General features: G+C 43.2%; 1 protein-coding gene across 1 annotated transcript in view; it reads right to left on the bottom strand.

Annotated features, from left to right (window-relative positions):
* The window catches only part of LOC126269593 (solute carrier family 22 member 7-like), a 111808-nt gene that overhangs the window by 93177 nt on the left and 3026 nt on the right, over positions 1–15605 (bottom strand). The window contains exon 2 of the mRNA XM_049974004.1: positions 2557–2929. Coding sequence (XP_049829961.1) covers positions 2557–2927 — 371 coding nt within the window. The 5' untranslated portion in view covers positions 2928–2929. The remainder of the gene's footprint in view (positions 1–2556; positions 2930–15605) is intronic.

Here is a 15605-nt window from a genome sequence, read left to right as displayed (position 1 = left end):
AGTGTTAGTCTGTGGTATTCCATTTGCTCACTCGTTACTCATATTACCTTGGTTAATGTCACGATTTATTCAGAGCTATGTGACACACTACTGGATTTGCTTATCATGTCAGGGTTTTCATGGAAGGTGTTGGATTTGCCTGACACCTTACAGCACTCGAGAGGACGACCGTCCAAAATACCTATCCGGCCATCCAGTTTTAAGTTGTCTGTGATTTCTGGAAATCTCTCCAGGCCAATGGTGGTGGTGATGGTTAGTGTTGAACGTCCCATCGACAACGAGGTCATTAGAGACGGAGCGCATGCTCGGGTTAGGGAAGGATTGGGAAGGAAATCGGCCGTGCCCTTTTCAAAGGGACCATCCAGGCATTTGCCTGAAACGATTTAGGGAAATCACGAAAAACCTAAATCAGGATGGCCGGAGACGGGATTGAACCGTCGTCCTCCCGAATGCGAGTCCAGTGTGCTAACCACTGCGCCATCTCGCTCGGTCCAGGCCAATGCCGGGGTGGTTCTACCGAAGAAGTAGATGAATTAGTAAATATGTATTTTTATTTGTTTATTTATGTTTAGTATAAAAAATCTGGGAAAAGCAAAATCACGCCTTAAGAACATTATTTGTGGGAAAACGGTGGTAGATACAAAAAAAATGGACTTTAGATTGTTATTACCCTGAAAATTTCTATATGTTTCAATGTATCATATATGTTTTTGTGTTTAGTTTTAGTAGATTCTGTAGCTTCCTCGCTTCCCAAGCCCGGGTTCCCGTGTTCGATTCCCAGCGGGGTCAGGGATTTTCTCTGCCTTGTGATGACTGGGTGTTGTGTGCTGTCGTTAGGTTAGTTAGGGTTAAGTAGTTCTGAGTTTTAGGTGACTGATGACCATTGATAGAATATTCGTAATTTTTTTTTTCAAACATTGTTTTGAGTTAGGCAGTCGTTTCGAGGGTGCATATGGCGGCCATCTTTGAGGATAGTTGAGTTTGAGCGACGCTAAGCGTCGAACGTGCCAACCATATGGGGGTAGTATTGGGTTGCTAGCCACATCGGGGACAAGTATGTATGTAGTGATGTTCGAAAACAATCAAGCTGAGCGCAATATAGTGGTTTAGGACAACAGACACAAGCGTATTTTTTGAACTGTGAACAGACTGTCGAGTGCCGTGATCGCCACATTTGAATTTTATAACGCAGTGTTGTAGTACGAGTCATTAACAGCCGCCCTTACGTAAAGGCCCCTCAGACTGCATTTTATGTGTTTAGCGAATGTATTGAAGAATATTCATGCGAAAATAGAAATAAACTTCTTGTTCAAATTATAAAACAACGTTAGTGACTCAATATTTTTAGATTTCACTGCAGTACCTGCCTGCATTGTTTTTTTTTTTTTATATAGAGTTTATTTCAGCTTGCAAACTGAGTTTGCGACAGGTGTGAGCTGGCACCCTATGACAAAAAACATAGTCAAATTTTGAGACAAGCCACATCTCTGAGCAGCTGAATTAAGGTGAGTGTTGAGTGTAGCAAATATATATAATGTCGTGCCATAGCGCGTGGCAGCTCGACCCAAACTATTCAATCTTCAGTGTGTAGTGCCCAGAACCATCATCATCTTCCGGGCGGGAAGGAGCGCCCGGTCCCCGGCACGAATCCGCCCGGCGCATTTGTGTCGAGGTGGATGGTTTTTATGCAGTTTTCGATCTGCCTTGGCGAATACGGCTGGTTCTCCTTATTCCGCCTCAGTTACACTATGTCAGCGATTGCTGCGCAAACAAGTTCTCCACGTACGCAGACACCACCGTTCCTCTGCCACGCAAACATAGGGGTTACACTCGTCTGGTGTGAGACGTTCCCTGGGGGGTCCACGGGGGGTCGAACCGCACCATAACCCTGGGTTCGGTGTGGGGAGGAGGAGGGGTGAAGTGGACTGCCGTACTGGTCGTGGGGTTGTGGACCATTGCGACTGTGGTGAGGACGGAGCCTCTCCTTCGTTTCTAGGTCCCCAGTTAACATACAATACACTGACTTCACTGTCAGCGGGACGTCGAACCATAATCTTCTTTCCATAAAACACGACAGAACCGTCTTATGTCACAACTACATCCTGCACACATTGCGAGTTAAACACCAAATTGGGCCGTCGTTGCACTAAATCCCTGGCACTACTTGAATGGGGATGAGATCGCGACTCGTCACACCAGATCACACGTCTCCAGTCAGCTACTGTCCAGTTTCTGTGTTGTTTGGTCCACTGAAATCGTGTAGCTTCACATGTAGCTGTGAACCATGACACTTTGCAAGGCACACGACTCCAAATGTTCGATGTATGCAGCCCTCTTCGCAATATCCACTCACTAACTGGTTGGATTATAGGTCTGCATTACGTCCAGGCCTCTCTCATTATTTTATAGCAGTCCATTGTAGATTAAAATCTAATTCTGAAAATTGTAGAATTAACCTTCGTATACGCAAGTCACACGGACGTTTTGAATGCTTGCCGAAAGTAAATATGAAGAAGCATGCGAGTTAGATATTTTGCCCATGCGCTCAGCGCTTACCTGGGTATGTGCAAGGCCTTCCACTGGTCCTCCGTGTAGTTGGTGGCCTCCCTGCCGGGCACGTGGCACCAGTGGTCGGGCACGGTGAGCGCGATGACGATGTTGACGTAGGGCATGCCGGCGAAGATGACCACCAGCAGGTTGAAGGTCCAGTTGAAGCGCCGCTGGAAGCGCCCTCGGGTGCCCGCCGCCTCCATCAGCTTCTCTATCGGCGTCAGCTCGACCTCATCGCCCAGACCTAGCTTCTCTTGTTTCTGTTTCTCATCCGGCGACTTCACTAACGCAGTTAGAACGTCTTTCTCCACTTCCTTCTGTTTCGTTCCAGTGTGTGCCATTTCTTCACGTTGTTTCGTATTGTATGATGACACCATCCCTGCCAGAAGACATAATATTCATCTAAACAATATTTCGACATCTTAAAATCTTAATGAAGTCTAAAGCACATTTCATTTCTGTTCTTCACGGTGTTTATCTTATTATATTTCTGTGAGGAAATCATCTTTCGTTAAATTTACATGTGTAATGCCGGAGAGATTTGAGGGAATTGCGTTGAGACTGCTTTCTATAGCCGCGCGGTGTTATCGCGCGGTCGAAGCACAATGTAACGGTTCGCACGGCTCCCCTCGTCTTAGGTTCGAGTCCTCCCTCGGTCATCGGTGTTTATGTTGTCCTAGGCATAAGTTAATTTAACTTAGGTTAAGTTGGGTGTAGGCCTAGGGACCAATGACCTTAGCAGTTGGTCCCACAGAAACTTACTAGCATGCCATGCTTTCTGTGAACTCAGTACAAAGCGAACTGAATAGTCAGAGACTTATTGGCAGACAGCATCAGCGAACACATTGCTTTTACACTGAAGAGTCAAAGAAACTAGTACCCTGTAATATCGTGTAGCCATCCCTTAGTCCCCCCCCCCCCCCCCGCCTTTCCCCGAGCACACAGAAGTGGCTCAACAGCCGGCAGCGGTGGTCTCGCGGTTCTAGGCGCTCAGTCCGGAACCGCGCGACTGCTACGGTCGCAGGTTCGAATCCTGCCACGGGCATGGATGTGTGTGATGTCCTTAGGTTAGTTAGGTTTAAGTAGTTCTAAGTTCTAGGGGACTGATGACCACAAGTGCTAAGTCCCAAAGTGCTCAGAGCCATTTGAATTTTAATGGCTCAACACGACGTGCGTGGCATGGACTCAACTAATGTTTAAAGCAGTGCTGGAGGGAATTGACACTATGAATTCTGCAGAGCTGTCCACAAAACCATAAGAGTACAAAGGAGTGGAGATCTCTTCTGAACAGCACGTTTCAAGGCATTCCATATACGCTCAATAATGTTCATGTCTGGGGAGTTTGGTGGCCAGCGGAATTCTTTAAACTCAGAAGAGTGTTCCTGAAGCCACCCTGTAGCAATTCTGGTGGAATTGCCCAAGTGCGTCGAAATGGACAATGGACATGAATGGATGCAGGTGATCAGACAGGATGCTTACGTATGTGTCACGTGTCAGAGTTGAATCTAGACGTATCAGAGGTCCCATATCGCCCCAACTGCACAAACCCCACACCTTTACAGAACCTCCACCAGATTGAAAAGTCCCCTGGTTACATGCAGGGACCATGGATTCATGAGGTTATCTCCATACATATCCATCCGCTCAGTACAATTTGAGACGAGACTCGTACGTCCAGGTAACGTGTTCCAGTCATCAACAGTTTAGTGTCGGTGTTGACGGTTCCAGGCGAGGCTTAAACTGTGTGTCGTGCAGTCACCAAGGATACACGAGTGCGCCTTCGACTCCGAAAGCACTTATCGACGATGTTGATGGCCCAGCACTGAAATACGCAGAAATTTACGGAAGGACTGCACTTTTGTCTCGTTCAACGACTCTCTTCAATCGTCGTTCGTCCCATTCTTGCAGGGTTTTTTTCCAGCCGCAGCGATGTCGGAGATTTTATGTTTTATTACCGATATTCACCGTATACTCCTGAAATGGTCTTACTGGAAAAATCTCCACTTCATCGCTAACTCCGAGACGCTGTGTCCCATCCCTCGTGCGGCGGCTGTAACACTACCTTCAATCTCACTTAAATCCCGTAACCTGCCATTGTAGCAGCAGTAACCTAACAACTGCGCCAGACGTTTTATATAGGCGTTGCTGACCGCACTGCCGTATTGTGTCTATTTACATATCTCTGTATTTGAATACGCATGCCTGTACCAGTTTCTTTGGCGCTTAAGTGTAACTATTATGTTTACCTCAGCCAATGCTTACGTAAATCAGTTATTGGCTGTAACAGTAACGGCTTTCATGGTGACAAGTACTTATGCGTTACCGATGACGCCTACTCCGTCGCAACTGATATACCCTTTGAACAATTCATTTACGTACTTACTGAAATAAACTTTAAAACGATTTCCGCAAAAGTATCTAAACTAGCTGCTTGTCCAGTAACTTTCTGAGGCATGTGTGTTCAACATTTATTCAACAACGCGTTTACTTGCATTTTTCAAACGAGTTTCATCAATCTTCGCAAAGTATAAAATTTTTCTCCCTCTTGGCCACCACCTGAGGTCATGACTCCCTTTTGCTCTAAAATTGAATTACTTAGTTTTTTTCTGTCCCTTTGTGCTAAATCAAAACAAAGCTAACGAACCACTACTGTAAATTTTGTTACTACAACTATCACGTTCATGTGTGGAATCTACATAGAGAGAGATGATCGCGCCCCTTTTTCGTCAGTGACCACCTAAATCTGTTTATTTTCCAAATCCGACTTTGTTTTTGAAAACTTGATGCTGGCCGTTGAAAGGGGACACTTTCTCTCAGGTGGGCTTACTACAGATGTGTGATTACTTAGCGGTGGAATACAATTACGTTTCTACTTACAACGTGCTTGTGAACTGATGCGTGAATGACATTTTTTGTTAATGTCTCGATGTCTCATATATCCTCTCGCTACTCCTGTGGCGGATAACGCTGTCCTATTTTATGGGCGCTTCAAATGGTTCAAATGACCCTGAGCACTATGCGACTTAACTTCTGAGGTCATCAGTCGCCTAGAACTTAGAACTAATTAAACCTAACTAAGCTAAGGACATCACACACATCCATGCCCGAGGCAGGATTCGAACCTGCGACCGTATCGGTCGCTCGGTTCCAGACTGTAGCGCTTAGAACCGCACGGCCACTACGGCCGGCGGCACTTCGGTAAATCAATGTATTACTTCTCTCATGTAACGATGGGCCATGTACATAAACAATTGTTATGGATCAAGGCCGCCTGGTTTGTTGTATTACACTACAATTACTGTTGATTTCTGTAAGTGTGTTCCTTTGCTCTGATAATTTACTGTCCGTTTTCTTCACTTTCGTTATCACATGCATAATGAACGTAACAAAATTGTGGTTCAGAGTTAACAAAACTGCTTCCAATTACTATGTCATACCAGATCTCCCCTTCTCTGTGGAAATTAATGTGCTCTTGTTTACAATCACGATCCAGAGGCGACGGTTTTCAATAGAAGAAACAAATGCAATGAACTCCCATGTTTAAGCCACGTGCTTCTGCTGTGATGTCATGGTTTCCATTCATGTTTGCAGTTAGCTTTTATCTGGTGATCCCTGCCACACATTTCAAAAAAGCAGACTGCTTCAGCTGGCGATCCCAGCTTGCTGTCTGTGTGAGGAGAAGGAGGTAACTTTCATCTGGCTACCCTGACATCACAATTTTAACCCTTTCGCAGACGCATCTTTAGTAGCAACGCAGCGAAGATAATTTTTTTGCTGTCCTTTCAGAAATGTCGCCAACTGAGCGTATTTATTTTTCTGATAACTATTTTGTGTTTTAGGACCAAAAACAATGGTGGTACATACACTCCTGGAAATGGAAAAAAGAACACATTGACACCGGTGTGTCAGACCCACCATACTTGCTCCGGACACTGCGAGAGGGCTGTACAAGCAATGATCACACGCACGGCACAGCGGACACACCAGGAACCGCGGTGTTGGCCGTCGAATGGCGCTAGCTGCGCAGCATTTGTGCACCGCCGCCGTCAGTGTCAGCCAGTTTGCCGTGGCATACGGAGCTCCATCGCAGTCTTTAACACTGGTAGCATGCCGCGACAGCGTGGACGTGAACCGTATGTGCAGTTGACGGACTTTGAGCGAGGGCGTATAGTGGGCATGCGGGAGGCCGGGTGGACGTACCGCCGAATTGCTCAACACGTGGGGCGTGAGGTCTCCACAGTACATCGATGTTGTCGCCAGTGGTCGGCGGAAGGTGCACGTGCCCTTCGACCTGTGACCGGACCGCAGCGACGCACGGATGCACGCCAAGACCGTAGGATCCTACGCAGTGCCGTAGGGGACCGCACCGCCACTTCCCAGCAAATTAGGGACACTGTTGCTCCTGGGGCATCGGCGAGGACCATTCGCAACCGTCTCCATGAAGCTGGGTTACGGTCCCGCACACCGTTAGGCCGTCTTCCGCTCACGCCCCAACATCGTGCAGCCCGCCTCCAGTGGTGTCGCGACAGGCGTGAATGGAGGGACGAATGGAGACGTGTCGTCTTCAGCTATGAGAGTCGCTTCTGCCTTGGTGCCAATGATGGTCGTATGCGTGTTTGGCGCCGTGCAGGTGAGCGCCGCAATCAGGACTGCATACGACCGAGGCACACAGGCCCAACACCCGGCATCATGGTGTGGGGAGCGATCTCCTACACTGGCCGTACACCTCTGGTGATCGTCGAGGGGACACTGAATAGTGCACGGTACATCCAAACCGTCATCGAACCCATAGTTCTACCATTCCTAGACCGGCAAGGGAACTTGCTGTTCCAACAGGACAATGCACGTCCGCATGTATCCCGTGCCACCCAACGTGCTCTAGAAGGTGTAAGTCAACTACCCTGGCCAGCAAGATCTCTGGATCTGTCCCCCATTGAGCATGTTTGGGACTGGATGAAGCGTCGTCTCACGCGGTCTGCACGTCCAGCACGAACGCTGATCCAACTGAGGCGCCAGGTGGAAATGGCGTGGCAAGCCGTTCCACAGGACTACATCCAGCATCTCTACGATCGTCTCCATGGGAGAATAGCAGCCTGCATTGCTGCGAAAGGTGGATATACACTGTACTAGTGCCGACATTGTGTCTATGTGCCTGTGGTTCTGTCAGTGTGATCATGACCCCAGGAATGTGTCAATAAAGTTTCCCCTTCCTGGGACAATGAATTCACGGTGTTCTTATTTCAATTTCCAGGAGTGTATATTACATTGACACCTTTGTGAAGTGTTAAAACTGGTGGTAAATGGATTTCCCACTTCCCTTTTATGTACTGTTATGTGTTGCCATCACAAATCAAAAATTATGAACAGTGTTTTCTGTTTTTATTTTATGTTTTCTTTTGTTGTTGTTGTTGTGGTCTTCAGTTCAGACACTGTTTTGATGCAGCTCTCCATGCTGCACTATCCTGTTCAAGCTTCTTCATCTCCAAGTAACTACTGCAACCTACATCTTTCTTAATCTCTCCCACTACAATTTTTACCCTCCACGCTTCCCTCCAATACGCAGTTGGTGATCCCTTGATGCCTCAGTACATGTCCTATTAACTGCTCCCTTCTTTTAGTCAGGTTGTGCCACAAATTCCTCTTCTCACCAATTCTATTCAGTACCTCCTCATATGTTATAGGATCTACTATCTAATCTTAGCATTCATTCTTCTGTAGCACCACATATCGAAAGCTTCTATTCTCTTCTGGTCTAAGTATTTATCGTTAATCTACCATTTGCATACATAGCTACACTCCATACAAATACTTTCAGATGAGACCTCCTAACACTTCAATCTATACTCGGTGTTAACAAATTTCTCTTCTTCAGAAACGATTTCCTTCCCACAGCCAGTATTCATTTTATATCCTCTCTACTTTGTTCATCATCAGTCATTTTGCTAGCCAAATAGCAAACGTTATATACTACTTTAAATGTCTCATTTCCTAATCTAATTCCCTCAGCATCACCTGACTTAATTCGACTACATTCCAATATCCTTGTTTTGCTTTTGTTGGTGTTTATCTTATATCCTCCTTTCAAGACACTGTCCATTCCGTTCAACTGCTCTTCCAGGTCCTTTGCTGTCTCTGACAGAATTACAATGTCGTCGGCAAACTTAAGAGTTTTTATTTCTTCTTTATTGATTTTAATCCCTATTCCAAATTTTTCTTTTGTTTCCTTTACTGCGTGGTGAATGTACAGATTAAATAACATCGGAGATAGGCTACAACCATGCCCTACTCCACTCTCAACCACTGCTTCCCTTTCATGTCCCTCGACTCTTGTAATTGCCATCTCGTTTCTATACACATTGTAAATAGCGTTTCCCTCCCTGTATTTTAAACCCTGCCACCTTCAGAATTGGAAAGAGAGTGTTCCATCAACATTGTCAAAAGATATCTCTAAGACTACAAATGCTAAAAACGTAGGATTACCTTTCCTTAATCTATCTTATAAGTCATAGGGTCAGTATTGCCTCGCGTGTTCCAGCGGAATTCAAAATGATCTTCCCTGAGGTCGGCTTCTACCAGTTTTTCCATTCGTCTGTAAATAATTCGTGTTATTATTTTGCAGCCGTGACTTATTAAACTGATAGTTCAGTCATGTTCACACCTACCAAGAACTGCTTTCTTTGGGATTGGAATTATTATATTCTTCTTGCAGTCTGAGGGTATTTCGCCCGTTTCATACATCTTGCTTAGCAGATGGTAAAGTTTTGTCACGGCTGGCTCTCCCAACGCTATCAATAGTTCTAATGGAATGTTGTCTACTCCCTGGGCTTTTTTTTTTAATTTAAATCTTTCAGTGCTCTGTCAAATTCTTCACGCAGTATTATATCCCCCATTTCATCTTCATCTACGTCCTCTTCGATTTCCATAATACTGCCCTCAAGTACATCACCCTTGTACAGATCCTTCATATACTTCTTCCAACTTTCTGATTTCCCTTCTTTGCTTAGGACTGGTTTTCCATCTGATCTCTTGTTACTCGCACATGGTTCTCTTTTTTTCCGAAGATATCTTTAATTTTTCTGTAGGCAGTATTTATCTTACCCCTAGTGATATATGCCTCTACATTCTTACATTTGTCCTCTAGCCATCCTTGTTTAGTCATTTTGCACGTCCTGTCGATCTCACTTTTGAGACCTTTGTATTCCTCTTCGCCTGCTTCGTACACTACATTTTTAAATTTTCTCCTTTCATCAAATAGGTTCAACATCCGTTCTGTTACCCAACGATCTCTATTATCCCTCGTCTTTTTACTAACTTGATCCTCTGCTGCCTTCACTATTTCACCTCTCAAGGCTATCCATTTTTCTTCTTACTGTATTTCTTGTCCCAGTACTTGTCAATCATTCCCTAATGCTCTCTCTGAAACTCTCTACAACCTCTGGTTCTTTCAGTTTATCCAGGAACCATCTCCTCAAATTACTACCTTTTTGCTATCTGAAACCTTCCAATGTCTCCAGTGTCTCCACGTATACAACCTTCTTTCATTTTTCATGAACCAAGCGTTAGCTATGATTAAATTATGCTCTGCACAAAATTCTACCAGGTGGCTTCCTCTTTCATTCCTTACCATCAGTCCATAAGCACCTACTACTTTTCCTTCTGTTCCTTTTCCTGCTATAAAATTCCAGTCTCCAATGACTATTAAACCTTCGTCTCCCTTAACTTTCTGAATAATTTCTTTTGTCGCATCGAACATTTCTTCAATCTCTTTATCATCTGCGGAACTAGTTGGCATATAATCTTGTAGAACTGTAGTAGGCGTGGCCTTCATGTCTATCTTGGCTACAATAATGCGATCACTATGCTGTTCCTAGTAGCTTATCCGAGCTCCTAATTTTTTATTCATAAGTAAACCTAGGAATGCGGGTAAGCTACTACAAACAGAATAGTGAACGCATTATTGTGGCCAAGATAGATACGAAGCCCACACCTACTACAGCAGTACAAGTTTATATGCCAACTAGCTCTGCAGATGACGAAGAGATTGAAGAAATGTATGATGAAATAAAAGAAATTATTCAGATAGTGAAGGGAGACGAAAATTTAATAGTCATGGGTGACTGGAATTCGAGTGTAGGAAAAGGGAGAGAAGGAAACGTAGTAGGTGAATATGGATTGGGGCTAAGAAATGAAAGAGGAAGCCGCCTGGCAGAATTTTGGACAGAGCACAACTTTATCATAGCTAACACTTGGTTCAAGAATCATAAAAGAAGGTTATAAACATGGAAGAATCCTGGAGATACTAAAAGGTATCAGATAGATTATATAATGGTCAGACAGAGATTTAGGAACCAGGTTTTAGATTGTAAGACATTTCTAAGGGCAGATGTGGACTCTGACCACAATCTATTGGTTATGACCTGTAGATTAAAACTGAAGAAACTGCAAAAAGGTGGGAATTTAAGGAGATGGGACCTGGATAAACTGAAAGAACCAGTGGTTGTACAGAGTTTGAGGGAGAGCATAAGGAAACAATTGACAGGAATGGGGGAAAGAAATACAGTAGAAGAAGAATGGGTAGCTTTCAGGGACGAAGTAGTGAAGGCAGCAGAGGATAAAGTAGGTACAAAGACGAGAGCTAGTAGAAATCCTAGGCTGACAGAAGAAATATTGAATTTAATTGATGAAAGGAGAAAATATAAAAATGCAGTGAATGAAGCAGGCAAAAAGGAATACAAACGTCTCAAAAATGAGATCGACAGGAAATGCAAAATGGCTAAGCAGCGATGGCTAGAGGACAAATGTAAGGATGTAGAAGCTTATCTCACTAGGGGTAACATAGATACTGCCTACGGGAACTTAAAGAGACATTTGGAGAAAAGAGAACCACTTGTATGAATATCAAGAGCTCAGATGGAATCCCAGTTCTAAGCAAAAAAGGGAAAGCAGAAAGGTGGAAGGAGTATATAGAAGGTCTAAAAAAAGGGCGATGTACTTGAGGACAATATTATGGAAATGGAAGAGGATGTAGATGAAGATGAAATGGGAGATACGATACTGCATGAAGAGTTTGACAGAGCACTGAAAGACCTGAGTCGAAACAAGGCCCCGGGAGTAGACAACATTCTATTAGAACTACTGACGGCCTTGGGACATCCAGTCCTGACAAAACTCTACCATCTGGTGAGCAAGATGTATGAGACAGGCGAAATACCCTCAGACTTCAAGAAGACTATAATAATTCCAATCCCAAAGAAAGCAGGTGTTGACAGATGTGAAAATTATCGAACAGTCAGTTTAGTAAGCCACAGCTACAAAAAACTAACACGAATTCTTTACAGACGAATGGAAAAACTAGTAGAAGCCGACCTCGGGGAAGATCTGTTTGGATTCCGCAGAAATGTTGGAACACGTGAGGCAATACTAACCTTACGACTTATCTTAGAAGAAAGATTAAGAAAAGGCAAACCTACGTTTCTAGCATTTGTAGACTTAGAGAAAGCTTTTGACAATGTTGACTGGAATACTCTCTTTCAAATTCTAAAGGTGGCGGGGGTAAAGTACAGGGAGCGAAAGGCTATTTACAATTTGTACGGAAACCAGATGGCAGTTATAAGAGTCGAGGGACATGAAAGAGAAGCAGTGATTGGGAAGGGAGTAAGACAGGGTTGTAGCCTCTCCTCGATGTTTTTCAATCTGTATATTGAGCAAGCAGTAAAGGAAACAAAAGAAAAATTCGGAGTAGGTATTAAAATCCATGGAGAAGAAATAAAAACTTTGAGGTTCGCCGATGACATTGTAATTCTGTCAGAGACAGCAAAGGACTTGGAAGAGCAGTTGAACGGAATGGACAGTGTCTTGAAAGGAGGATAAAAGATGATCATCAACAAAAGCAAAACGAGGATAATGGAATGTAGTCGAATTAAGTCGGGTGATGCTGAGGGAATGAGATTAAGAAATGATACACTTAAAGTAGTAAATGAGTTTTGCTATTTGGGGAGCAAAATAGCTGATGATGGTCGAAGTAGAGAGGACATAAAATGTAAACTGGCAATGGCAAGGAAAGCTTTTCTGAAGAGGAGAAATTTGTTAACATCGAGTATAGATTTAAGTGTCAGGAAGTCATTTCTGAAAGTATTTGTATGGAGTGTAGCCATGTATGGAAGTGTGACATGGACAATAAATAGTTTGGACAAGAAGAGAATAGAAGCTTTCGAAATCTGGTGCTACAGAAGAATGCTGAAGATTAGATGGGTAGATAACATAACTAATGAGGTGGTATTGAACAGGATTGGGGAGAAGAGAAGTTTGTGGCACAACTTGACCAAAAGAAGGGATCGGTTGGTAGGACATGTTCTGAGGCATCAAGGGATCACCAATTTAGTATTGGAGGGCAGTGTGGAGGGTAAAAATCGTAGAGGGAGACCAAGAGATGAATACACTAAGCAGATTCAGAAGGATGTAGGTTGCAGTAGGTACTGGGAGATGAAGAAGCTTGCACAGGATAGAGTAGCATGGAGAGCTGCATCAAACCAGTCTCAGGACTGAAGACCACAACAACAGTAAACCTACTCCTGCAATACCCCTATTTGATTTTGTATTTATAGCACTGTATTCACCTGATCAGAAGTCTTGTACCTCCTGCCACCGAACTTCACAAATTGCCACTATAACTAACTTTAACCTACCCATTTTCGTTCATAAATTTCCTAATCTACATGCCTGATTAAGAGATCTGATATTCCATGCTCTGAACCGCAGAAAGCCAGTTTTCTTTCTCCTGATAACGACGTCCTCCTGAGTAGTCCCGGCCGGAGATCCGAATGGGGGACTATTTTACCTCCGGAATATTTTACCCAAAAGGACGCCATCATCACTTAACCTTGCAGTAGAGCTGCATGCTCTCGGGAAAAATTGCGGCTGTAGTTTCCCCTTACTTTCAGCCGTTCACAGTACCAGCACAGCAAGCCGTTTTGATTAGTGTTACAAGGCCAGATCAGTCAATCATCCAGACCGTTGCCCCTGCAGCTACTGAAAAGGTTGCTGCCCCTGTCAGGAACCACGCGTTTGTCTGGCCTCTCAACAGATACACCTCTGTTGTGGCTGCACCTACGGTATGGCTATATGTACCAATGAGGCACGCAAGCCTCCCCACCAACGGCAAAATCCATGGTTCATTGGTGGAGATCTTTTCTTTTACTTTATTTTAAAATGTTTGTTACCATTATTAAACTTTACTTACCACAATGTGAAAACAATCCTTTAAACTTTATCACTCAATAAAGGTATGAGCTGATACAGGTAATAATAATGTATATTGCAGATGTGAAGCAATGTGTTCCGACAACAGTAGTGATCCTATGACAAACAGAAACTGATAGTGACAGCAGTTTTCATACACATGGTGCAGTGTATTACCAAAAGATCTCAGTCATAGACAGAGGTGGTAAAACGTATTCCCAAAAGCTTTGATACACCCCTAAGTTCACAGTAAGTATGCTTCCCAAGGACCACAAATGACGGATTAATTTTGTGATAAGTTTACTTCCCAAGCCCGTTCCAGAAACTATGTTGGTGGTTACTATACTTTCCAATGACATTGCAGCGGACTGCCTCTACATTTCCGGAGGATACAAAAGTGATACCATATATTCTTATAAACCCTGTAAGGAAATACGTTTAGAGGGTAGTATATCACCCACGGTCCACGAAACAGTTAAGACAGGTAGCTTTTCAACTTTTAGTCAGTCCTCTATGTTTCTGTATATTTGTTAGCGTGCTGCATATATGAAACTGCGTTTGGTAAAGTGTTCCATATTCGACTTCCTGGTTGTGGAATTGTGTATAATGACATAACTGTTAATCCATCTCTACAGGATCGTTGCTCTCTTGTTAGTTTATCAGTACCGTGGACGTCATTATTTGTCGAATAGCATCCCACCCACTTCCAGTTCCTCTTCAGTCAGACTTAGACAATTACTTACGGTTTTTCCAAGATAGTAAAAAAAGAAACTTGCATCAAAACATTTACACAGAATGACCTCAATGTATACAATCAGCCGATGTAGCTTCCACTTAGAGGTCTAGCTTGTGAAACAACAATGTGAACCAGACCATACTCGATTCTGCTGTCTGGATTAATGGCTGTTTGTCTCTTATGTCGGTCACTCCGGATGGGGCGTTTTCTTTTATACCTATGATGTCTGTGTCTCAACCGAAGTTATATAAAACATAGTTCTAGAATTATAGGTTGTATAGATGACGCTGGTCCCTATAGACGCAGGCGACGTTGTGGCACCCTAAAGGAAATACTAATCACATTAACAGGTAAGTGATTCACTGTAACCATAGGTTCAAAAATAGAGGTTACTATAAATAAACGAGGATAACACGATGGAGAATAAATTTCCAGATGGATAGAGCTTCCTTAATATCCTTAAATTTGGTTCTGGTCCTCAGTTAAAATTTCTTGCCAATTTCATTGAAAGCACTTTCGGTGATGTCTGCAACACGTTTTGTTTGTATTTGCTTAAGACAACTTTGCACAGGCATAGAGAACATTTTGCTTCACTTGCTGAAGATGACAAACTACTGAGGAGGTATTTTTAAATTAATAATTTTCAAGAGACTCTGTCAGCCAAAAAGATTTTGTCAAATTGATGAAGCTATCTAACTTTTATCATGTGCTTACCAACGTTTAATTAGATTATTTATAGGATCAAAATTCCTGGGTGTATATAGAAAAAGTGTCTCTATGTTTTAGTGACAAAGTTATACAACTTTGAGAAGATGTGTCTTTTCTCACACATATTTTCATTAGTTTGCAAACTGTAGACTAAGAACCTTATTTATACTTTTAAGTATATTATGTTATAATTCCAAGTTTCCAAGAAAAATTACCTATTTCTCTTACTTACACGAATATTACACGTTTGCCCGTTGTCAAGTAAAAAATAAAAATCTTCAGATGTGAGGCTACTTTGGTCTTTTGAGAATAATATTGTCTCTTCTTTTCTAAGAAGACTTTAATTATAAAACTTTTGTATGTAAGTTAATAC

This window comes from Schistocerca gregaria, chromosome 1 (assembly GCF_023897955.1).
Source record: "Schistocerca gregaria isolate iqSchGreg1 chromosome 1, iqSchGreg1.2, whole genome shotgun sequence".
Taxonomy (NCBI): Eukaryota; Metazoa; Arthropoda; class Insecta; order Orthoptera; family Acrididae; genus Schistocerca; species Schistocerca gregaria.
Note: the sequence above shows the minus strand (reverse complement) of the source record. Positions and strands in the feature narration are given on the sequence as shown.